The 26,981-nt window shown below is 38.5% G+C and overlaps 1 protein-coding gene across 1 annotated transcript in view; it reads right to left on the reverse strand.

The window, feature by feature from the left end:
• Positions 1–1,611: 1,611 nt before the first annotated feature.
• TTN8 (Structural maintenance of chromosomes (SMC) family protein) overlaps positions 1,612–26,981 on the reverse strand; it is a 40,314-nt gene continuing 14,944 nt past the window's right edge. The window contains exons 5-18 of the mRNA XM_088977549.1: positions 26,641–26,907; positions 25,847–26,117; positions 22,873–22,997; positions 18,668–18,777; positions 18,472–18,579; positions 18,262–18,401; positions 17,505–17,594; positions 17,199–17,407; positions 15,252–15,421; positions 14,955–15,064; positions 14,479–14,858; positions 2,660–2,911; positions 2,182–2,409; positions 1,612–2,044 (exon numbers count right to left, since the gene is read on the reverse strand). Coding sequence (XP_088833675.1) covers positions 1,996–2,044; positions 2,182–2,409; positions 2,660–2,911; positions 14,479–14,858; positions 14,955–15,064; positions 15,252–15,421; positions 17,199–17,407; positions 17,505–17,594; positions 18,262–18,401; positions 18,472–18,579; positions 18,668–18,777; positions 22,873–22,997; positions 25,847–26,117; positions 26,641–26,907 — 2,509 coding nt within the window. The 3' untranslated portion in view covers positions 1,612–1,995. The remainder of the gene's footprint in view (positions 2,045–2,181; positions 2,410–2,659; positions 2,912–14,478; positions 14,859–14,954; positions 15,065–15,251; positions 15,422–17,198; positions 17,408–17,504; positions 17,595–18,261; positions 18,402–18,471; positions 18,580–18,667; positions 18,778–22,872; positions 22,998–25,846; positions 26,118–26,640; positions 26,908–26,981) is intronic.

Here is a 26,981-nt window from a genome sequence, read left to right on the forward strand (position 1 = left end):
TTAATTACGTTTACAATATCATCACCACCGGATCTGATAGTGCTGCTATCAAGTCTTCCATCACAACTTTGACTCGTATCCACAAATCTGGTGTAACAATCTCTCAGCAACCTATCTGACAATTAACCCTAAATTCTACTCCCGAGCTAAACATCATGAGGTGATTTTCCACTGTGTGGGATAAGGTTGCCTAACGAGCTCTTGATGTTTGGTACATTTCCACCACTACCCAGCTTGTTGATCTATTGACTAAGAATCTCCCTTGAGCCCGTTTCCAACTACTTTCAAACAAATTGGACCTCTCCCGGTAACCGGTGTGTTCAATTTGCAAGGGGTGTTGGAGAGGAATCTCCTCCTGTTACCATTACGTAACTGTTCTCATGTGACAAAATGACAGTTACATAACTTACATTTACATTTTCAACAGTCACTGTAACCATCAAACTTTTAATTTCAAACCCTACACAAACTATATTACTCTGTAACAATATATACACATGAATGAAATCAAAACTACTGTCGTATTTGTGAGAATTCACTCAATACTTGCTTGGAATGGAGTATAGAAGAACAACCCTAACCAGTTACGGGAATCCTGGGTTTGGTTTGCAATTTAGATTATTGTTGGTATATTTTGAAAATTTGAAGAACAGTTAAGGATAAAATAATAATTTTATTAATTCAACAGGCTAACGAAAATTGAATTTATGAGAATTTAAAACACTTTGAGTAGGTTTTGAAACTTTATGAGTAATTTGAGTAATCGTCAGATGGTTGGGAGTACTTTTAAGTGATTAACCCTGTTTTATTTAAGATATTAGGTTTTCATTTATAAAATATAAACAACCACCCTTCCCAAAATCATAGTTAAAGTACCTTGAATTTACTTTCAATTGCGACACTTAAGTACCTTGAACTCTTAAAAATAGACACTATGATCTATTAATTAGAATTCATTCAGTTAAACATTACATAATGTGAAAGATACCCTTTTCGTGTATATTTGAAATCATTCTAAGGAGTAAAATCACCACCAGAGAATACCATTGCCAAAAATTTGAATCTGTTATTTGCCATCCATGTGAGAACGTCATCGTGGGGAGACGTTCTACTACCTATGAATGATAAAGGGTATTTTTTACATTATGTAATGTTTAATTGACAAAATACTATCGAGATGGACCCAAGTGTCTATTTTTGAGAGTTCAGGGTACTCAAGTATTACACTTGAAAGTCCAAGGTACCTATCTGACACTGTCCCCAAAGTATAGGGTACCCATCTGTAATTTATCCAAGTACTCATTAAAAAAAAGACAACCAAACACCCAATATAAAATAAGTGCTTATTTTAAAAAATAAACACTTAAAAAGTTGATTGCCAAATGCAAATAAGAATTTATTTGAATAAATACTTGTTTTTAAGCACTTATTTTTTAACTTAAGCAATTCCAAAGATGGCCTCAATCCAGCTCCGGAAGCTTCTTTTTACAAGCATGCGACTTTACACGACGCAGACTGATTGCCAACTTTGCTAGTAACGTATGGGGCGATATGCCAGTATTTGGGTAAAACTGTAAAAGGGCTGATTACATTCATAAAGGGGATACCAGATTAAGAAATGAAAGATAATCACCAACATTTGTGTCAAACGCGTGGCAACTGATGGGAGCAGGATCAGTCAATTCAGTTCAGCCTAGAACATTTCAAAGTAACATTTTGGCAACATCACTGCCAGTCTTCTTGGAGTTCTGGACGCGGAGAGTAAAGTACAGACCATATAATTTAATGATTAGATTAAAAGAAAAAAAAAGGGGGAGTACCTAGTTGTAGCTTGATGATTTTACACTACTGTTTCAATATCCTATTGACAAAGTAGCTTCTTAACATACAATTCACAGAAGATATTTACAGAAACAATTGATTATGAGGACTCAAGCATTTGACTTACTTCACTGCAACAATTTTTACAACCTACCGCAGCCTTCACCAATGGTTTCATGACTCCCGGTACTTGGTCAGGTCAAATGTCAATGTTCTTGAGCAGCTGTAAACATTAAAGCATCAGTAAGTGACCTTTAGCACAGCTAAACCTTGTAAACTTACTGCACTGCAACCATTAAGTTGCAAATTCCATTGCAGTTGCAAGCTATCACGAAAAATAAGGAAAAAGAAATGGATCACCTTCTCTCTGAATCCCTGTAGACTCCAACTAATGCTTCAGCCTTGTCATAAAAGCTATCCTTCAGTGAGATAACAATACTCTGAAAACCACTGCCACCATCAGAATCTTGATTACCCCTAGCTCCATCACAAGATTTTGACCTAATGAATCCAGCAACCTTGGCAACATTCAAATTATCTAATGCAGCATCAACTTCATCCAATATGAAGAATGGAGAAGGCCGGTAACTGAAAAGTTGACAAAGATCATCTGTAAGCTCCTGGAAATATGGCAATTTTTCATGACGGAATGTGGTTCCACTGTGACGGTGGTACATATACACAAGCTAACAGAGAAGGCAGTTGGCTTAGATTTTCCTATTAGTCCGTGTAGGACTCAGAGAGCCAATAAGGGGAGATAGAAGTTGTGTAAGTTACAAGCCAGAGTATCCTGTTATACCGTAGATCATTTTGTGTTTTCATTCTCTGAGAAGTGTACCTATGAATAGAGAAGAGCAACGCAAGTGCTGCAACAGTCTTCTCCCCACCAGATAGTTGTTCCATGTCACGGAATCGCTTTGTTGGGGGCATTGCAGTGTACTTGATGCCATGTAAGTAAGGGTCATCCTCATTTTCTAGGTTCAGATATGCTGTTCCACCCAGCGGGAGTGTGTTGCTTTTCGTGAGTTGCTTATAAATCTTGTCAATATTACTGGAGATATGGTTGAAAGCATCCATGAACAACTCATACCTGCATCAACCAAAACATATTCCTTAATTTCAATAATAAATCAATAGCAATACTAAAATTTTTGTAGACATTTCAGGCAAAAAGAATTTAAGACAAACTGATCCCAGCAGACTCCTAGGCATAAACCTCATCTGCCCTCCTGTATTAAAATATATGTTCCCGAAATAATTTCAGTTCATATAAACTAGAGGAAACTAACTACATAGACAAAGCTATCTATATTGATCTGTTAACGACAATTAACAAAAGGAAATTTCTATAAAAGAATAGTGAGGGCCAGCAATGCTGTATGGAGAGAATGCTGGGCATTCAAGAAAGTAGTGAGGAGGTCATTCGAAGGAACCTAGAAGTAGCTCTAATAGGTGATAAAATGAGAGAAAGTAGACTAAAATTGCATGCATAGAAGACCATCTACAGCACCCTCAAGAAGCGATCTGTTGCAGGTTGAAAAGGCTAGAAGCGCTAAGGCAGACAAAAGGAGAACATCTGGGATTGGCTACTTCAGACAACATCTGGAGTTCTACAGTAGAGCACTTCATCAGATGGATGGTGTGGCTTCTACTCCTACCTCTTTTGCATCTACATTATGTAACATTGCCTCTGCTTTCCATGTGCCCACCCATGCTACTAAATCCCCTTGGATTATTGACTTAAGGGCTTCTAATCATATGACTGGTGAGTCTAATCTTTTCCATTCAATAGTCTTTTTGCTAATGTTAGGGATGAAGTAAGACTAGCATATGGGACTTTTTCAACCATTGCTGGTCAAGGATTATCTCTTCCCCATGGCCCAGCCCTTACTAATGTCCTTCATGTTGTCTATCAGTAGTATCACAAAATCTTTGAAAATGTGTTCCAAGATTTGACCTCCAAGAAGATTGGTCAATCTTTGAATAAAGCTAATGTTGTAGCATCTAAGTCCAGTAGTTCCAGGAGTCGATCCAATAAAAGTCAAGTTTATTTGTAGCACAACCATATTGGTCACTTGTCTTTTGAGTGCTTGAAAATATTATTTCCAAAGTTGTTTAAATCTATTTCTAATCCTTCTTTACAATGCCAGACATGCCAACTAAGCAAACATAGTAGAACTATTTCATTCAAATAATAAAAGAGCAATTTTTTCCTTTTTATATTGTTTAGTCTAATATTTTGGGGTCCACATCTATGACTTATAAGGGTGGTTATAAGTACCTTATCAGTTTTATTGATGACTTCTCCAGATATACTTGGATATATCCTATCCATTGTAGAGAAGAAGTTCCAAAACTTGTTAAAGATTTTCTACATATGATTTTCACACAATTTCATGTTGAGATCCAAATTTTTCAATCTAATATTTCCACAGTGATTTTAATGATTTTTTATTTTGTTTCATGTGATTCTCTCCACTAGAGTTCTTGTGCTAGAACACCACAACAAAATGGTGTTGCAAAGAGAAAGAACTGACATCTACTTGAGATAGACCAAGGGTTGATGTTACACATGACTGTTCCAAAGTGGCTTTGGATTGATGTTGTTCTTGTATGCCCTCCCAAATATTGCAAGATAGGGCCCCACATCAGATGTTCCCTCAGTACCCGTTTTCCGCACCCCTTTATGTCTTTGGTTATCATTGATTTGTCCATTATCTCCCTCTTGTGAAAAACTGGATCCAAAAGATTTTCTTTGTCTTCCTTGGCTATCCTTCGTCTTAGAAGAGGTATAAATGCTTTGACCCGGTGTCCAAAAGTATTTAGTCTCCAAGGATGGATCTGTCATTCTTTGAGAGCCAGTCTTTGTTCCCTGGCTCTCCTCAAGGACAGACAAGTGCTAGCCTAGAGAATAGGCAAGTTCAGCAGGTCCAACAAAGTTCAACAGATGTAGAGAACTGAGATTGTGCAACCAACATCATCAAGTTCACTAGAGATAATTCCTTCCCAATCAGGTATACTTGTTCCCTTTGATATTCCCGAACCCATTGGTGTTGATGTTCCAGTTGATGATCTTGACGTTCCTATTGCTAAATGTAAGGGTGCCAATCTTGTACCACCACGCATCCCATTGCTCACTAAATGCCTTACGATAGTGTTTCCCCTTCATTTTATACCTTGTAGAGGCTTTAATGTTTCCTGAATGGGAAAATGCAATGAGAGAAGAAATAAGAGCTCTTCACAAAAACAATACTTGGAAACTTGTTGATCTTCCTAAAGGTAAGGAGCCAAGGGGATGTAAATGGGTATTCTTATTGGAGCATCAAACAACTAGGACAGTGGAGAGGTATAAGGCCAAGCTAGTTGCCAAGGGATATACATAGGTGTATGAAGTATATTATGTTGAAACCTTTACTCCAATGGCTAAGATAAATTCTATTAGAGTTCTAATATCATTGGTTGCTAATCTAGATTGGAATCTCCATCAATTAGACATCAAGAATGCCTTCTTGAATGGAGATTTGGAAGATTGAGTATATATAATCCAACCTCTTCAATTTCAGGTCAAGGGAAGTCAGCACAGGGTATGCTGTTATGGACGCATTCCTTGGGAAGACATACCATCGCTGCCGGCAACAGCAGAAACCTGACCCACCGCCAGCAGCAGTAATGATTCAGTGATTCTCAGTCTACCCAGTTCAGCAGCAGCAGTCTCATCCAGATTAGATTAGCTTATCTTGCTTGTTCTTATCTTCTTGTTCTTATCTTATTTTATTGCTCTTATCTTATCTTGTTAGTAAGTTATCAGATTAGGATTAGCTTATCTTATCCTTAGCAAGATAGAACTGGAAGTCTCCCTATTCAACAAGGAGACTCCCTCAGATTAGGACTCTTGTAATCTCCTATTTAAGGAGACACCCTTATTGAATGAAATCATCAAATTATTCAGTCGACAAGTGAGTTAGGAGAGTTGGTGATCTCTTGGACAAATCACCAAAGGCGCCATAATAGGTTCATCACGAACAGGAGGTTTTCCCCGTGGACCGACCCGTGACGAGATCCTAATCTCGGGCCCTCAACAACTTGGTATCAGAGCAAGGCGTCATGGGAGATCTGGAACAGCTACCATCCAAGGTCCACGACCTCGAGCACCAACTTGTGGAGACCAGCTCCGAAGTTCGTGAGATCAAAGGCGAAGTGAGGGAACTGCGACGTCTGATGGAGGTGCCCTTTCTAGCAGGGAAAGGAACTCTGAAGGAGGGACAGCCACTAACGACCGCCAACCAGATCTGCCGAAGTCTTCCGGCGAACAGCAGTCCGTTAGCCATGGAGCAGCCGTTGTCCTCAAGTACAGCAGGCTGGAGTTCCCGTCATACATTCCGGAATCAACAGACAAATGACCAGGATAAGGTAAGCCTAGCCGCCTTTCATTTAACAGAAGAAGCACAACTTTGGTTTTATCGATTAGAGCAAGAAGAACCCGGGCTCAGTTAGCCCCAATTTAAATCCTATTGCCTTCTTCGATTCGGACCCCCACTGACCAGCAACCCGCTGGGCGAGCTAATTAACCTTAAACAGACAGGAACAGTTGTTGAATACCAGCGACAGTTCCAAACCCTCCTTGCGAGGGCATCCTCCATGCGACCCGACCAGCAAGTGGATATGTTCACAGCAGGGCTAGCAGAACCCCTGTGAGTGGATGTCGAAATGCAGAATCCCCCAAATTTGGTCACAGCCATGAACTTAGCCCGCGCATTTGAGCGCAAGCTGCAGCTCAGCCGCGGAATTTTTAACGTGGGTCGTCCACCGAACTAGTGGGTGCCCCCAAGATCAACAGCAACGACCCTCTCTTCGGCTACCAGCCGGTAACTGAAACCTCACATGACCACCACCTCTAGAGCAATGACAAGTACAGGCAGTAACATGGCCACTCCTCCCATCAAGCGTTTGACCAGAGCAGAAATGGTAGAACGTCGAGCGAGAGGTCAATGTTTCAACTGTGATGACCTCTACTCGGCAGGACATAGATGCAAGAGGCTTTTTTGCCTTCTCATCGATGAGCAAGAGGAGGAGAAAGGGGATCCCGCCACATTCAAGCCAGAGATCTCTCTCCATGCGATCATCGGTATTAAAACCTCTAAGACCATGCAGTTACAGGCACAGATCGCAGGTCAGTCGGTGCGCATTCTCGTCGATTCAGGGAGCACACACAACTTCATAAGTGAACATGCCGCCCTGCAGTTAAAACTACCAATGGAACTCCGGCCACGGCTACAGGTAGCCGTCGCAAACGGTGAAAAAGTTCACAGTTCAGGGATTTGTAAGGACGTCCCGATACAGGTCAATTCTGAACTAATTCTCGTTGATTTATTTGTACTCTCATTGGATGGGTTCGATATTGTCCTTGGGGTCAAGTGGTTAATCCCTTAGGGCCGATTTTATGGGACTTCAGTGCACTCACAATGACATTTCACCTAAATGGGAAACAAGTTTCATGGAACGGTTGCAGGGTTAAAGAAAAGAGACCACAGGTCCATACTCTTCAAACAGAAATGGCAGCTATGGAAAAACTCCTCGCCGAGTTTTCAAATTTATTCCAGGAACCCAAGGGACTCCCTCCTCCCCGAGCTTGCGACCATCGCATCCCTTTAGTGGTAGGGTCATCGCCAGTCGTTGTTCGGCCTTATCGCTATCCTCACCTACAGAAGGATGAGATAGAAAGACACTGTACAGCGATGTTGCAACAAGGAATCATACGCAAGAGTCACTCCCCCTTCTCTTCGCTGGTTCTATTGGTGGCAAAGCAGGATGGAACGTGGAGGTTTTGTGTTGACTATAGAGAACTCAATGACCAGACGATCAAGGATAAGTTCCTTATTCCCATTGTGGACGAACTGTTGGACGAATTGCATGGTGTGCAGTATTTCTCTAAGTTGGACCTCAGATCAGGGTATTTCCAGGTTCGCATGGCTTCTAGCGACGTGAAGAAGACTGCCTTCCGCACCCACCATGGCCACTTCGAATTGTTGGTCATGCCATTCAGCCTCTCCAATGCCCCATCCACATTTAAGTCATTAATGAACGAGGTATTTCAGGCCCATCTGGGCAAATTTGTTTTAGTTTTCTTTGACGATATCCTCGTTTACAGCAAATCATGGGTAGAGCATGTGCATCATCAACGATCAGTTTTCGAGCTCCTGCGCCAACACAAATTATTCCTCAAAAGGTCCAAGTGTTCCTTCGGGGAGCGACAGGTTCTTTATCTTGGCCACGTCATCCATGGGTAGGGTGTGACAGTTGATGGTTCCAAGATTCAGGCTATCAAAGAATGGCCCAAACCTCAATCAGCCAAGGCCTTGCGCGGATTCCTTGGATTAACGGGTTACTACCGCAAATTTGTTCAGAACTATGGATTGTTGGCAGCACCGTTAACCAACCTGTTAAAGAAAAATTCCTTCCGCTGGGACGACACAGCAGATGAAGCTTTTCTGGCGCTAAGGACTGCCCTGTCCTCCACCCCGGTCCTGCAGTTACCTAATTTCGCCCTCTGAGTTTACTGTCGAGTGTGATGCTTCCGAAGTAGGTATCGGCGTCGTATTACAGCAGCAAGGGCACCCAATTGCTTTCTTCAGCCGCCGACTGGCCGATCGGCATCTAAAGCTCCCAGCCTATAAGCGCGAACTGATCGGCCTCGCCCAAGCCGTCCAACACTAGAGACCATATTTGTGGGGGCGGTTGTTCATCATCAAAACTGATCATTACAGCCTCAAATACATGTTAGAGCAACGTCTCACCACTGCCCCTCAGCAGCATTGGGTTAGCAAACTGCTCGGGTTCGACTTCCGGGTAGAGTACAAGGCGGGGTCCTCCAATCGCGCAGCTGATGCCTTATCTAGGCGAGATGAAGACGTGATGACTCTGTATGGCATTTCCCAACCCCGGATCTCTCTGTTTGACGACATTAAGAAGGCAGCACCACAATCTCCGAAATGGTCACCCTTGGTCCAGAAGATCTAGTCAGGCACTGCCGACCCCAATTGGTCGCTTCAAGATGGGTCGGTACTATATAAGGGACGAGTCCATCTTCCGTTCGACTCCCCGTTGATTTCCACCATCATCACCAGCATCCATAACTCCACCCATGAAGGCGTTCAGAAAACGCTACACCGCATCCGAACTGATTTCCATTGGCAATGTATGAAAACTTCCATTCGAGATTTTGTCCAAAAATGCTCCACATGCCAATAGCATAAATGGGAAAACCTACACCCCAGTAGGCCTTCTTCAGCCCCTTTCCATTCCGTCACAGATCTGGGCCGACATCTCCATGGACTTCATTGAAGGACTACCCAAGGTAGGTGGCAAATCAGTTCTCTTCGTGGTAGTCGATCGTTTCTCTAAATACGCTGACTTCATCCCTCTATCAAACCCGTACAGTGCCACTTCAGTTGCCCTCGCCTTCTTCGCACATATTTTTCGCTTACATGGGTTACCAGAATCCATTGTCAGCGATAGGGACCCGGTTTTCACCAGTGCCTTCTGGAAGGAGTTATTCCGGCTGCACGGCACCACCCTGGCCTACTCTTCAGCTTATCGGCTGTAGACCGACGGTTAGACAGAGGTGGTCAACCGCACCATCGAAATGTACCTCCGTTGTTTCATCGGCGATCAACTGCGACGGTGGGTGGATTGGCTCCCTTGAGCCGAGTACTGTTACAACACAGCCTACCATTCTTCCCTCGGCATGACTCCCTTTTGCGTCGTTTATGGTCGGGACCCTCCCCGCTTGTTGTCCTACGAGCCTGGTTCTACTTGTTTGGACGCAATTAATCACTCCTTACAAGAACGTGACGCCCTCCTAGCCGACGTCCACCTTCGCTTACAGCAGGCCCAACTCCGCATGAAGCTCACCTATGACAAGCACCACCGGGAACTGTCGTTCGATCCAAGACAATTTGTTTGGTTAAAGCTCCAGCCCTACAGGCAACGCTCCTTGCGCCACAGGGCTTCCCCAAAGCTGTCCCCTAAGTTCTATGGGCCCTTCAAGGTTCTACGACGGATTGGCAATGTGGCCTACTAGCTGGAACTGCCAGCGACCAGCCGGATTCATGATGTCTTCCACATCTCCTTACTGAATCCATTTACAAGTGTTCCTCCGGACCAAATTCCCCCCTACCACCCCTGAAAGATGGCAAACTGATCCCCCAACCGAAAGCTCTCCTCTGCTCTCGTTTCAATCGAGGAGTTCTTGAAGTCTTGGTGGAATGGTGTAACTTACCATCGGTCGAAGCCACATGAATCCCATTGACAGAGTTCCAGGCCACATACCTGGAATTAGAGCTTGAGGACAAGCTCTTAGTCCAGGAGGAGAGTAATGTTATGGACGCATTCCTCGGGAAGACATACCATCACTGCCAGTAGCAGTAGAAACCTGACCCACCGCCAGCAGTAGTAATGATTCAGTGATTCTCAGTCTACCCAGTTCAGCAGCAGCAGTCTCATCCAAATTAGATTAGCTTATCTTGCTTGTTCTTATCTTATTTTATTGCTCTTATCTTATCTTGTTAGCAAGTTATCAGATTAGGATTAGCTTATCTTATCCTTAGAAAGATAGAATTGGAAGTCTCCCTATTCAACAAGGAGACTCCCTCAGATTAGGACTCTTGTAATCTCCTATTTAAGGAGACACCCTTATTGAATGAAATCATCAAATTATTCAGTCAACAAGTGAGTTAGGAGAGTTGGTGATCTCTTGGACAAATCACCAAAGGCGCCAAGATAGGTTCATCACGAACAGGAAGGAACAAGGGAAAACAAGAGGTTTTCCCCTGGACCGACCTGTGACGAGATCCTATTCTCAAGCCCTCAACATATGCCGACTAAGGAAATCTCTATATGGGTTAAAGCAATCACCTAGAGCTTGGTTCAGTATATTCTTACATGGCAATTCAGCAGATAGGGTCAAACAATGCTAGTCTGACCATACTTTGTCAAGAGGGACCAAAGTAAAACTGTTGTTCTAATAGTTTATGTAGATGATGTTATTATCATTGCAAATTGAGATTTCTAAAATACAAAAATTGAAGGACTTCCTAGCCATGGTTTGAAGGGAAGGATCTAGGTCCACTTCATTACTTCCTTGGGATTGAGGTTGCCCATTCAAATAAGGGTATTTTTATTTCTCAAAGGAAACATATTCTCAATTTTCTCCAAGATACTAGTATGTTGGGGGCAAAGCCAACAAACATGTCTATTGAGGTGAACCATAGACTACGTAATGACAATGTTGAGATTTTACTAGACACTAAGCAATTTCAAGGACTAGTAGGGAGACTTTTTATACCTGCCAATGACTCAGCAAGACAAACTATGTAGTAGGGGCACCCAGTCAAGATATGCATGAGCCCAACACTTCCAACCATGAGGCTACAAAAAGAGTACTCAAGTACTTGAATAACACCCAATGAAGGATTTATTGGTAACGAAACATGGTATATGAGAGTAGAGGCGTACAATGATGTAGACTAGGCTGGGTCTATTGATGACAAGAAGTCCACCAGTAGAAATTGGATGTTTGTAGGAGGTCCAATTTCTACTGGTGGACTTGAATAACAAGTACTTGAATAACACCCAAGGAAGGATTTACTGGTAATGAAACATGGTATATGAGAGCAGAGGTGTACAATGATGTAGACTAGGCTGGGTCTATTGATGACAAGAAGTCCACCAGTAGAAATTGGACCTTTGTAGGAGGTAATTTGGTAACATGGAGAAGCAAAAAGCAAAATGTCGATGCTAGATCTTGTGCTGAAGTAGAGTACAAGGCCATGGCACATGGGGTTGCAAAAATTCTATGGATTAAGAACTTATTAGGAGATCTAGGGTTTGTTGTGGGCAGCCCTATGTCATTTTATTCTGACAATGAAGCAGCAACCAACATAGTTGAAAACCATGTTTTTCATGACCAAGCAAAACACATTGAATATGACAAGCAGTTCATCAGGGAACAGCTTGTTGATGAACTCACAAAAGGCTTAATATAAAAGATTTTTATTAAAAATCATCCGCTTTGACAAGACCCCCCCCCTTTCACTAATGTTATGCATCTTTATTCTTCTTAATATAAAAGATTTTTAATAAAAATAAAGAAAAAAAAATGGAATCCCCCCTTCCTCTTCATCCTCCTCCCCTTCCTCCTCCTAACCCCCCTCCTCTTAAGGAGGCTTACGCCTCCTTGTGTTTGGGAGGCTTACACCTCTTGCGTTCTGAACTACGCCTCATGCCTCTAGGTAGTGGAACGCCTCACATCACGCCTCCACGTTTTAAAACATTGCGCCTAACATAGTTTTTCCTAGCGTTTGAGCGAGGCATACTTTGAAAAGTGCCTAGTCGCCTAGACAAGCACCTTGACAACTATGTTTACAACATCAAAGGAAAATCTAGGAATGGCCCCCAAGTCATTTATGCCAATAACAGACTTTGGCAAGTTAACAATGTTTGATAAAGTGACTCAAAACCGAACATAATTTAGAGGTGAACTTTTAACTATGACAGGTAGGTAAAACGGCTAATGTTTAACAAGAACTATAAATTGTCAACTATAGTCTAGGGGTGCAAATGGATCGAATCATGATCCAATCCAATTCGAAGTTCGACCCTATTTTGTCGGATTCGGATATCCCCATTTCGGATCTTTAGATTGGATCGGATCAGATAATAGGATCCGATCAGAAATCGGGTCGAATTTGGATCACCCCCTATCCGATCCAAGAGGATATGATCCGATATATATAGGGGGTGTGTTTAGAGATGCAGGAGGAAAAATCCTGGCTATGTATTCTAGTCCAATAGGTTTGGGGGACTCGCTTAGAGCTGAAGTGTTGGCTCTCCTCCAAGGGGCTCAGATTGGCCAAGCAATTAGGCTTTCAAAAGCTAGAAGTAGAGGGAGATTCAAAATTAGTACTAGGTTGGCTGCAATCAAATAGTTTGGGAACATGGTACCTTAGACAACCTGTAAGGGAATTATTGAGCCTCACAAGGGAGCTGAGTGCACAAGTTTATTGGACTAGGAAGCCAGAAAATGCTTTAGTTGACAACCTAGCAAAGCAAGGGGTGAATCGGGAGGTTTTGTTTTGGGCAGTGTTGTAAGTTGTTTTTTGTTCAGGGGTCACCTTTCACTTTAGTAGGTGACAATTGCACTTCTGGTTTTTAACTAATGAAAGTTATTGTTTCCTATCAAAAAAAAAAAAATATATATATATATATATATATGTTTTTTTTTTTAAAGGTAATGTAATTTTATTCAACACAGAGAAACAAAGACAAACTGCAATTCAGACCCAAGAAGGCAGTCTGAAGAGCAGCCGGGATTACAATCTCCACCAGGAGCAAGACAAAATAACATCCATGTAAATATATATATGTTATTTATTTATTTAGATAAATATATATAACACATATATATGTTATTTATTTATTTTTTATAAAAAACATGCATATATATGATGAAAATAGTTGAAAAGATACTTGTATTTTTTAATTTTTCTTTATTTAAATTGTTATATTTTATTTTTCTTTTAATAATTTATTAATTTTTTTTAAATTAAATCAGATCCGAATATCCAACTTCCTCATTGGATTCGAATTCAAATCTTCGGATCGGATCCGATTGGGTCTTTGGATCGGATCAAATCTGTTGTTCATAGTTGCGGATTGGATTCGGATATACCCTGATTCAAATCCAATATGAAGTATAAGTATAAGCTAAGTCCATGGATGGAATCAAAAAATGTGGTGAATATGGGAATACCTAGGAGTTTGAATAAACACCCCTGGTAAACTAAAAACCAAAACAAGTTGATGATAAAATGAGAAACAAAAGATTCCAGTGGGGAGTGGTAATATTGCAAGTCCAAAATAATATACCAACAATCATGCAGAAGAGAAATCAATCCAGTCTGGAATTATGAAAGGAAAACAGTAATAAAGAAAAAAAGGTCCAAATTATTGAAAGTATGACCTAGCTGACAAAGTTACTGCAAACTTCTTGTTATTTAAGAGGTGGTTATAAATGGTAGCAAAGACAAGACCATCAATCAGCTCCTGAAACTCATTACCTGCACTGATAATGTCTCAGAAATTGCAATGGTGACTCATTAGCCATATACTGTGAACCTATTGATGTGGGGGAATTAACAAGGGCTGAACTATTGGCATTGTTACATGGATTAAGGTTGGAAAGATCTCTGTACTATAGTAATCTGTTGGTAGAAGGTGATTCAAAGGTAGTTGTAGGGTGGCACCAAAAGATCAACTTGGGGCATTGGCACCAGGCAGTACAGAAGCATCATAAGAGAACACACTTGGCAGGACAAGCAAGAACATCCTTAGGTTCAACAATCAACAAATAGGCTAACTGATGAGCTAATTAACAAGGAGTACAAAATGTACATTTGTACTGGGGAATTATCTTCCCCTAGGAACTGTTTGATGAAGTTAAAAGAATATATGATGTAATCAGTGGTAGGCAGCAGGAGATGGCCTATATTTCTAAGAGGTTCTAGGCACATACCTCTTGTACAGATTTCTCTTCTATAATAAATAAAGCTATTAATGGTAAGTGATGAATACAGAACCAGTTCAAACTCAGAATTATACCTCTTTTGCTTTACTGCATTGTACTTATCAGTTATCTCTTTTTCCTCCTTCCTGGCTGCTTCAAACTCTTCAATTACGGCCCTCTCTTTCTTCTGTAGGGACTCATACTGCTCCACTGCCTTTGTATTGGGAGCTGTTCTTTCAATTTCTGATATCAAAGAATCTATCTTTTGCTTGAATTCCACCTCAAGTTTTTCCCTCTCAGAGGGTCTCATGTCCTGCAAAAAGGATCTGTTAAGCTGATTGTAATCAAAAACCAGATCCTGTGATGGTTCTTCTGTTTCCATTGGATCAGAGCAAGTTGGAAGTTTTATCTGCTCCAATTCACATTTCTCCAGTATCTCTTGCTGCCATGATCTTAGCTGTTCAATTTGTGCCTCCTGTAATGCAAAACATACTCTTAAGCCCATGAATATTCAAAGATTAATGTTTGTTTACAATAATAGTGAAGTAGAACATCAGCCTTCTGATCTTACCTTGGAATTTATTTGACGGCTCAGTTTTCCTACACTTGCTGCAACACTAGAAGATTGCTTCTTCAATTCTTGGATGGTCTTCTCACAGTCATCTGAGTTAGACTTCCACTCTGTATGGCAAGAAAGAAATAGCTTCACCATTATGGTTTCAAACAAAACAACATCTCATTAAAATAAAATGACAGAGTCTATAAATGAAAACAGAAAACAGGTACAACCAATATAATCCTACTTCCCTGGGAACAAACAAACCGTCCCTACACTGTGATATTGAAAGAAAATGAACTGGAACTGTACCCTGAACTTTTTTCTTCAACTCATCTATCTCAGTTGTAGCTTTCTCCGTCACTAGTCTGGCTTCTGCATCTTTCTTCTGTACATGTTTCAACTCTTTGTCTAAAGCATCAAGAGAAGATTCCAGTTTCATGATCGGTGACTCCATGTCCCGTTTTTGTTCATACTCTAACCTGACAAAAGCATGGATTTTTTCTCTGTAACTGAAACTTTATTTATTGATACAAAGAATAAGATTGTTACATAGAAATGCCTAGGCACCACAATATCTGGCCTAGCCCCTGCCAATCAAAAAAGTTGAGTTCTGGCTACTCCTTGCTTTACTAAGCCATCTGCCAAACTGTTGGCAGATCTAAGAACCCAATGGAAGCTTGTTTTCAATTCTTTTGCCAAGTATCTGTCAGAAGTTTGTGTTTAGCTCTTCTGACAAAAGCATGGTTTCCCAACAAAATAATTAAAGAAGATTAAAGATACAGAGAAAACAAACCATTTGGACAAGACAATTGGGTGCAAATAAGATGAAAAATAAACCTAGTCTATGTGTTCAAGCATATAACATTAGAAGCCCAGTAAGTTTCCTTTCTTTAATTGCTTAAAAATACACTAACGTATGCTGAAGTAAGTTGTTTAGAAAAGCATTAAAAGAGAAAAATCTAAAGTTGCAATACTATACTAGCAATACAATCACCATTTAGTGCAACATTACACCCACAAATACAACATAAACCAAAGCCACAGAATTGGTAAATAAAATTATATATATATATATATATATATATATATATATATATATATAAACTACCATGCAAGATGAGCTAATGAGCCATATAGATATCTTCTATACATTCAGACATTTTCAACTTTGAGTTTTACTAATATCATGTACCGCTTTTCCAAAGGTTCATTATTTCCCAATCCTTCATTTAGAAAAGAATTGTCCTTATTCAACAAAAAATGGAAGTTGAACAATTTAGTGTTTGCAAACCAGAAATATCACAATGGCCCAAAGAAAGTCAAACTTGCTCTTTACAAGGCACCAGATAGCAAATCAAATTAAATATACACCGAGTAAAGCAATGAGAATTTATCAAGCATCTGTAATAGGAAAGTTGCAAATATCAAGTTTCCTCAACAACTTCCACCCAGAAGCAGAAACAAAATGCTTTCACAGGCAAAGGATCCCATTGCAAAGATGTTACAAACACTTTCACAATAGTTATGCTTTCCAAAACAGAAAAGGCAACTCCAAAAAGTGGAAGTTATTTTGATGGAAGTAGAAAGAGAAGTACAAGGAGAGCAGGCACTGGTGCAGTTATACAAGGGATGCAGCAAGACAGACTAGCACTATACTCAGGCCCAATAGGACAGGGAGAGATATTGAAAGCAGAAATGATAGTATTCCTGTATGGATTAAGGCTGACAGGATCACTCCATCTCAGCAATCTCTCAGTAGGTGATTCTACATTACAGTGAACTGTCTGTTGAATGAAATTCAAGAACAATGGAGGTCAAGAAATTTACTAAGAGAGATCAAGAACCTGATAAGGGAGTTGAGGGTTCAGATCTGATGGATCCGAAGGGAAGGAAACAGCTTGCCGGGCAGGATAGAAAAGTATGGGGTAAACAGAACAGACATGTACTGGGGGTGGTCAATGAAGGTCCAAGGGATTAAATTGCATAGAAAATTATGTACTTGGGACAGTAGCTGGGGCTACCAAGGGTGGAGTGGTGTGCATGTATTTGGCACCTATTTTACAGCTTATACATTCTTCTTATCATTAATAAAGTTAGTGTTACTGATCAAAAAAGCAAAAATTATTAAACATCCATGCCATGTGAGAGAATTCCAAAATATCAGCACAAATGATCATTTTTGTGCCTGCACCTAAAAAACATGATCAAGTAAACTGCAAAAGGTAAAAGAACTGATTGAGAAAAACCAAAACTTACTGGTATTTCAATTTTGACATCTGGTTACTGAGGCTAAGCCTTTGTTCGGCCATCTGTTGTGCAGCCTTGAGCTGGTTTTCTTCATATTCACGAATGTTTTTTACTCCAACAGACTCACTGAATTTCTTGTATATGCGGTCCACAATCTCATTAATCCTCTTCTCAAGCTTCCCAATTTCTGTCTTCCTTTTAGCAATTAGGCTTTTTAACTGCCAACAGAACAAACCCATGATGTCAACTAGTATCCACCTAATATGTATATGAATTCCGTAACATAAAGTATAAACACCAGTTATTCAGTCCCACTTTGTGAAGCTCAGGCTCGATATGATTAATTTCTTCTTTGATATTTAGCTTTTCCTGCTTCAATTTCAAAAGCTTCTCCTGGATATTGTCCTGCACTAAAGATTTTATAAGTAAAAAAAGCAGTTCATAAACTGCATTAATTGCAGAATCCAGAATGTATACAAAAAATTGTAAAGGATATCAATATCCACAGTGCTATATAGCATTTTAGCTTTTACAAACGAGGATTCAAAAAAACACCAACATAACGATAATAATAGTAGTAGTAGTAGTAGTAGTAGTAGTAGTAGTAGTAGTAGCAGCAGTAACACTAACAAAGCCACAAGTGTAGTAGTAGCAGTGGATTCATTTGACTTTCAACTCTCAAGTACAAAGTTCCGCCTTTAAAAAATAACCTACTGAAGTGGTTTCATCTGAAGGGTAACATCCTTGATTTATGGACTTGGCACCTATTCTTAGCTCAGTTGCATCCTTTCCCTGTTGAAGCACTTTAAATTCAGGTTTCTACAACAAATTGGCATTTGGTAATCTAGTAAGATATACATCCCTTCCAAACTAAAGTCCCGAAAAAGGAGATACTCTAAGTTGTAGAATTTAAATGCTCAACAAGTTAAAAGCACTATAATAAGAAAGTGATCACAACGGAATTACAATTGAAATTAATAAGTTCACCATGAATGCAAGTTAGCTATCTCCAATTATCTAAAAGCATGCAAGTTAAAAAAGAATTGCAGGCCGATAAAAGAATTTAATTTACCCTCTCAATCTTTGAATAATGAATTTTCTTTTCAAGTCCACTGATTTTTCCAAATGCTTCAGACTCTTTCATCTGCATCTCCCTTATTGATCCAAGCTCTTCCATTTCCGACTCATATCGTTCTTTGTTTTTCTTAAGACCTGTGAAAAAGAAAAAAGTTAACACTTATTTGATTACAATAAAGGGCTAAAAAAGAGCCACAACACAAACCTTCAATTTTCTTATCATCCCACTGTTTTGACCTTGCTTCCATTCCGCCACTAGTACCACCAGTCATAGTTCCCGACTTTGAAAGGAGAATGCCATCAACAGTTACAACTGAATACAATCAAAACAGTCGCTTTGACTGATTTGTAAAAAAAAGATATAAACATAAAATCCCCATGCATATTAGATAAGCATTTACCTTTGTACCTCTCCCCGCTCCAGCTAAGAACCTTAGCTTCATCTAGATCATCACATACTAGTGTATTTCCAACAGCATACAGAATAGCCTTCTCCAAAGCTGGGTCGAAGGTGTTGTCATTAAGGTCCACAAAGGTATTACATATTCTTTACTTTCTGCAACTTTAATCAAATTGCACATCAATTCTTTTATATAATATTTTTAACACAATTCTTTCTGCTAATCCATTTTAGATGAGATGGTAGCATCTTCATATGAATAATCAATCAATTTTATTAATGTATAAAATGTTTGCATGAGAGATATGCAAAACAGGCCCAGAGCAAAAAATGAATTTTACCTTCCACAACATTCAACACATTAAACCAACTATAAACAAAACCTATATTTTAATCCCTTTAACTCATTTAGAGGAAGTATCCAACCAATCCATCAAGAGTTGAAGGGGCTAGAAGGGCTAGGGTAGACCAAAAGTGACCTGAGTCGAAGTAGTTAGAAATGATGTAGGCCCCGTTTGGTTATTCTGATTCCAACTGTTTGGTTGAATCAGAATCCCACTCCCATTCCTACTGGAATGGCATTCCCCCATTTGAGGGAATGGCCATTCCCTGCCCCTCCCTTGGGAATGAAATCTCATTCCTGCTTATTCCAACTCTCATTCCCATTCCTGTCTGAACCAAATAGACTATGGGAATAGACCATTCTGATTCCAATTCCGAATGATTTTGGTTCCAATTCCAACTGCGAACCAAACGGACCCTTAAGTGCCCATAATTTAACAACAAACAGAACAGAATGGTGAAACAGGACTCAAGTGCAGACCCCATATGATGATGATGATGATCCAATACATCAAGAGACCACTGACATACAAAGAAACCACCATGGCCCTTCCAAATTCTCAAACAGTCTCCAATTGTTTCCTTTCCAAACAAACAAAAGGCCATTGTAAACATACAAACTAGCCTAAACACCTAAAAGGGCAGGGTCAATGCAATCCCATCCCTAGGGGTGGCCACAAACCAAGCTTTTCACGAGCTATTCGAGCTCGGCTCATAAAAAGCTCGGTTTGGCTCAGTCTAAACCGAGTTCAAGCCCAATAATAGGCTCGTTTGCTAATCAAGCCAAGCTCGAGCCTAATAAAGCTCAATTAGCGAGGCTCGCGAGCCTTATCGAGCTTTTACAATGTGTGTGTGGTGTGTGTGTACATACATATATATATGTATACATGTGTGTGTGCGTATTATACATATAAAAAATAATATATATACATAAATTAAAAATAAAAATGTTAAACATGGTATTTTATTTTTTATATATAATAGTGATAACTACATTTTATAATTCTTAATTTTTATAATGTTAAATAAAAAATAATATTTTATATGTATAAATTTTAATTTTTATAAAACATTTGGTTCACAGACGAGCCGAGCTCAAACGTATCATGTTTTAAAAGTGCAAGGCGCAAAAAAAGATGCAAGTGCCAATTTGTGCCCAAGGTGCAAGGTGAGTGGCGTGCCTTTTTGAAGCAAGGCGCAAAAATACAAAAAAAAAACAAATGAAAAAAAAATAGTCAAAAAATGCAAAAAAAATGCAAAAAAAAATATTAAACATGATGTTAATAAAAATATAAACTTAAATTTTAAAATTAATGTTTTAAAAACCTATTATCTAAAACTAAAATGCATAAACATAACATGTATAGTGTATTCAAATGAAAATTTAAAAATAAAATCAAACATATAAAACATTTTCACGCATGTAAAACCCACAATCTCTTTTTTTCCTCAATTGCATTACTTCAAGTAGCTAATGGAATGTAAAACATATTACATTCCTTATTTTACGAGAACCCCCTATTTGCTAATGTTGTTCATTCATTCATCTTAGTAAAATATCTTCTTAAAAGGCAATTAAAAAAATACAATCATTATTTTTTTGTGAAAATTAAGAATTTAAGACACTAACATGGGCTAGTTTGGGCTTGCCTTGAGGGGCGTGGTCCGCCCCCGGACCCAGCCTCTAGGTTCAAAAAAAGCAAAAAGAACGTAAAATTTTCAAAAGGAACACGCTTGGGCTAAGGTACAAGGCCCATCAGGCACACACCTAGGTGCACCAGGCGTGTGCCTTTTGAAAGTGTTGCGCCTAGAACCTGGGCGAGGCACCTACCCTAAAATGTACCTCGCCTATGCGCCTAGGCACACCATTTAAATCACTAAGCATACGAGCTTTTGACTCAAGTCGAACTAGAGCTCAAGCCTCTCTCGAGCTTGAGCCTCATACTTTATTGGTGAACCGAGTTCGAATAGCTATACATTCGGCTCGGCTCAAATCCACCCCTACCTATCCCCCAGATGTCCGTGCCAGGCCGCACCCAACAATCCAAGAACCTACACCATATCCTATCACAAACAGGGCCCATACAACTAGTTGCAAGATGAAGGCACTAATTAGTTGCCTAGTTGTACCCGGTAATCTAACATTTAGAGGGAATAGGATGAATTACACACAATCTTGAACACCTGGCTGTAGGACCTATCAAGAGTGAACACACCAGTGTTTCTGTGGATTTGTTTGGTTCACAGACAAGATCAGAATTGAAAATTGGAATTAAAATCCCCAGGAATCAAAATTGGAATCACCTATTCTTGACGCCTGTTTGGTTCAGTTGGGCATCAGAACTGGATTCGGATTCTGATTGTTGTTGCTTGGTTCATTTGGAGTTGGAATTGGAATCAAACTTTTCAATTTTGTATTAGTCTATTTATTATTTTATTACTACTTTATTAATATTTTTATGAATATATAATTATTATTTTATTATTATTATTTAATAATTAATATCTTAGTTTTTATCATCAATTTATTAATATATTATTATTTTATTATTACTTTAATAATATTTGTTTATTATATTTATTAATAATTGTTCTATTAATATTTTCTCATTAGTTTATTAATATTCTATTATTTTTTCTTTTATCATTTTAAAATTAATTTATTATTATTTAATAATTAACATGTTAGTATTTGATTTTTACTTTCATTATATTATATTAATATTTTATTTGTACTTAATTATAATTACTTTGTTAATATTTTATGAATTTATAATTAATATTTCATTTGCACTTTGTTTTTATTGTTTTATTAGTATTTAATAATTAATACCTTAGTATTTATCATTAATTTATGAATATCTTATTAATATAAAATTATTTTAACATTAATTTATTATTCATTAATAAATATCTTTGCTTTTTATTATTAATTTATTTCTAGTTTACTAATATTTGATTATTATTTTAATTATTAATAGATTGTTATTTTATTATTATTATCTTATTATTACTTTCATAATATTTATTATTTTATGATTAATATTTTCTTATTATTTTATTATTATGAACTTATTAATTTAATAATATTTTATTATTTTATTACTATTAGGTTTGGCGGGTATCCTATTCCCTCAAAGGAGCCTAGGATGGCCCATTCCCCCATATGGGGAATCCAATTCCGCCAAGAATGGGAATTGGAATCCCATTCCGACCAAACAAACGGTTGGAATCAGAATGGGCCCAATTCCAGGCGCCTATTCCAACAAACCAAATGGACAATGTATGCATAAAAGTGGGCCTCATGTGTAAGGAACATTAGCATGTTCACTCTTGATAGGACCTGTACCACAATTTGCTCAACTTTGTTTGTAGACCAACCGAACTCCATTTAAAGGTGCTGAATGATGACACCAAGTCTTGATGAAAGATATTGTATCTTTACAATATCCATACATCACAAATAGGGCAGAAGAAATCATGTAAAACTGTTTCTATCATTCAGATAATTACTAGAGAGAACCTGGCAGCCAAGAATTCAAAAGCTCATGGCCCGATAAATCATGAATGTTCAACATTGGCATGATATATGCATGCAAACAGTTTGGTTCTTGTGCCTATACATATTCAACTATGCTTTACCTAATAAGATCAAAAGGAAATTTAACACCACTTTCCATCCAATGCATGAACAAAAATGTGTGATTATCTCTACGAAAGCATACTAATACTTCTTTTTTATTTTAATAAAATAGAAAACAATTAATTATCAAAAAGAATAAAAATGTAGGCATCAAACCCAGTATGCATATTGCAAAATTTTCACGGGCAGAACCAAATCACCAATCAATTAAAAAAGGATATTGGATCACATCATAGATCAGCTTCGCAGTTCCACCTAGCACACGCAACCTCTCAATTATTGGCTTTACACGCACTGATTGCAGGGGTATAAACGTCTGAGGAGGAAGCCTTTGTTCCTTCAAATACTGAAGAAAAGAAATAGGGTTAATATTTTTTATCACTTAAGCACATTGTATAATTGAGATTGTAATTAACATGAAATCCACAATTACGGAGCCAAGGCTACAAAACTGCATACTGTTATCAATTTAATACTAACTACGTTAACAAGAAAATGTTAAACACAGACAAAGAAGGGAAACTTTTCCCTCTAAGGCTTTTTTTATTTCATTATGAAATGGATGTAAAACTTTTTTAGGCTTAAACATTTCAACTATTATTCCCAACCCTTTATAACAAAAGCTTTGTTTCTTCCCCTGCCCCCTAGTAATTTGTTTTGATGTAAATTGCAAGTAAAACAATGTTTTCATCATAAAATGGATAAGATTATCTGACTTTTTCAGCCTGAAAATTTTCCATCCATTTTTTATTGAAATAAATGCAGCCATAATATATTTTTGGAAATAAATATAGAAACAAAAAATAGAAAGCATACAGCTTCTTTATATTCAATCTGTTTTAATAAGAAGTAGCTTCTATCAAGGCTTCAATTTTTTAGAAGATTACAGAATATTAAGTAAAGGGATCTTTAATTGTGTCATCTGATCCTTATGGGGTGAGAGTCTTGTTCCCTTTCACCTTCTGCACTTTTCTGTGTAGTCTGGTGGTTTTAATGAAATTATTTTTATTTATTAAAAATGATGCACAAATACAAGTTAAAACAGATGGTCAAACTCTACAAAAACAAGATACAATATTGTAAAGGTACACATAGAGTGCCCATAAATTTCTAAATATTTGATGTATACCAGAGGAGAAAATTCTGGTTTCTCAATTAGTGTGCAATTTCAGAATTGAGTGTGGCATAAAATTTTTTAATTTCACTATCTATTTTGCTGAGATTTTCACACGATATGATCATTTTTTTAAAGAAATTAACTGCACATGATATCACATTAGATGATCAGCTTTCGCACCAATCACCAATATGCTCCCTAGACCAAACCAGAAGAAGAACCAAGACCAGGAAAGGAATCAGCCTATTGAATTGATTGATTGCAACAACATCAAGGGGGTGTTCTTTTTTTGGATTTTGAGAGGGGGGAAAGTTGGTCAATGGATTTTAATTCCCATTGACCAAGAATCCCATGTTCTTTTTTCAGATTTATGTGGGGACCAGGGAAAGTTTATTTTCCTGGGTACCATTTACCCGGGTAAGTGATACCCATCTCTTAGGTGGGTAAAGTTGCCAATACTTGAATGGGACAAAAATGCCCCTTTTAATAATGGATTTTTATGGCTAAAATGGTCATTGCCTTATTTACATGAGAAATAAAAGAACATGGGTATATTTACTTACCCGGATAAGTGTTTCCCAGGAAAACTTACCCAGGTAACTGCATTTACCCAGGTAACTTACCGAAAAACGAACAGGACCCAAGAGAGATCCAAAGGTTTCAGACTTTAACATCACCAAAATCCCACACCTCAGAAGGTTCAAATTTTGAACTCCTCTGCTACTTAGGAACTACACCTGCACCACCATCATCTGGGCCCACAGCATTGACATTCCTTTAGTAAAAAATAAAAAATAAAATCTATTGAAAATAAAAAAGATAGGTACAAGATAGGTGATAAGATATTGTCCACATAGATGAGAAAAGAAAAAAACCCAGAACCCACCGCCATCTTCTAAACAATCTTTCCAAAGCCCAAAAAAAAGAATAAAACCCCAGACAAAAACACATACATTATAAATACTACATACTTAAACTCACACCTCCAATTCAAACGAACTAACCTACAACAGACTGTCAACAAAATCATCAAACCTCCCAACAGAATTACCCGCTTCCTCAGCTTCTACGAACAATTGAACATAGACCTCTTTACTATCTCTTTACTTCTCTTATTAATTTTCTTTGTTTTCTTTACTTTCTTAATGGGCCAGACCCCAAATAATCCCATCTTCAATCTGAAAAAAAAAAAAGACTTTCACATCTGAACAGTTCAGTGGTTTCTGACTTCTGAAGCATCTATCAGGAATTTCTCAATGGCCATTGGTTCCATAGGGTTAGCATTGATCCTTTCCAACTCCAAGAACATATTCTTTTCAAAATCTGACCCACTGCCACCTAACCACTATCTTCAAGCCCATACCCTTCAACTCCAGCTGACCTCAGTCTATTTGGATTATCAACACTCTTTACATTACAACAAGCCACCTCATGAACCATATTGTTATTCTCCCAACCCTTCAAAGACCTAATGAATTTTTCTTCCAATTCCTTGAAAGTTCTCCTTCAAGAAAAAACAAACCTAAAGATTTTCTGACCTCCACCTCTATATTCACATCATCTTCCACTAAAGATTCACTCAAGTTATCATCATTATCTTCAGCCTTAATGTTTCCAACTTCATTTTCACTCTCTTCAAACTCTATAAATAGTTTCGTTCCATATTACTTTTTTCACTTGTACATTTTTACCTCTATCTCCTTGCAGCCATTATGCCCATGCTCCACTTCACGTCCAGATTAACCGCCCTCACCTCCTTTCTTGCTCCTTCCTTCTCATCTCTGCCTCCCATCATATAACCTTCAGAAGTCCTGTCCTCAACTTCCTTTCCAACAAATCTCCTCTGTAACCCCCCCCCCCCGGTCTTGAATGTATTGACATCCCAAAATAGGGTCCTTCAAGACCCCCAACTTTCATTCGTTCGATGAGGTTAATGCACAACATGGTTCACCTGAAATTAGTTTTTCCCCAGTATGTGTGTTCATTCTCTTGCAACACAACAAAAAAAAAAAAACAGGAAAATAAATGACCCTTGACACAGAGCAACAGCTTATACATGATAAGAAGACCATATGTACCTTAATGCATTCTTTTCCTGTATTTTCATCCTCTACTACTACAGCATCCATAAATTTTCCCATTGCAACTGTAACAGCAAGATTATACTTCTTCTGTGTTGGCCTACACAGATCAGTCATACGACCATGAACACCTGGAAACAAGCGCTTGAGAGTCTCAACAGCTTGGGACAACCTGGCATCCCGTTCATTTTCATGCCTATCAGCCTTCAGTTCACGCAACTGATCATCCACTTCAGAAATCTTTAACTTCAAAGATTCATATTTATTCCTGTGTAAGAGAAGAATTCACTTTGATTAGAAAGTACATGGAATAGGAGAAGCAGATGGATAAAATTGCACCAGTCAACCATCAAATAATTCTGTGTAAACCAACATTTTGAAATCTAGAAAGTGTTTGGTTTTTAACTCCGCCAGTGTGAGCTTGTCTTGCACCACCAGTCCCAAGCCCAGATTAAGTAGGAGGGTGCATCAGGTTGGCAGCCAGCACTAAAACTCTTGCTAAACTCACATGAAATTTGATCCTAACTTGGATATGGCATTAAATAGAACGGACGGGTGAAACAGGGTTCATGTAGCCGACCCCATATAGTTGGGAAAAGCATGGATGATGATGAAAGTGGTATGTTTTGGCTTTCCCACTGTTATCAGGTGGTTCAACATCAAAATGCCAGAACCAGCAGGTTTCCATTGAACTGGATTGTGGTCCAGTTCAGTTTCCAAAACAAGGAAAGTCCATTACAGTTAGAAAGCTAATTGTTAGCAATAAATGTGCAAACAATTATTAGACCAACCTAGATTCTCGATGCTTATCTTGCATTGCAGATAGCTCCTTTTTAACTCGCTTGAGCTCTTCCTCGTGCTTCCCTAGTGCATCAACAATTTTTTTAAGTCGTGTTTGCATTTGTTCCTCCTGTGACTCCAGCTCTTGCTCCCGATTTCTCAACTGTTGAAGATTTTCATCCAAATTTTTCTCAGCTTCAATATCAGCATGTTGTTGTCTATCCTGAACCTCTTTCTCATCTCTCAGCTTAGCAGTTTTCATTCCAGCATCTTCTTTACTGCAATATTAAAATTCCATTAATGATTTTTACCTAGAGAAATATTACAGATGTTAATTAACAATATGCAAAAT

The sequence above is a fragment of the Nelumbo lutea genome, chromosome 3 (assembly GCF_056320005.1).
Source record: "Nelumbo lutea isolate HS-2025 chromosome 3, American lotus-T2T, whole genome shotgun sequence".
In the NCBI taxonomy this organism is placed as follows: domain Eukaryota; kingdom Viridiplantae; phylum Streptophyta; class Magnoliopsida; order Proteales; family Nelumbonaceae; genus Nelumbo; species Nelumbo lutea.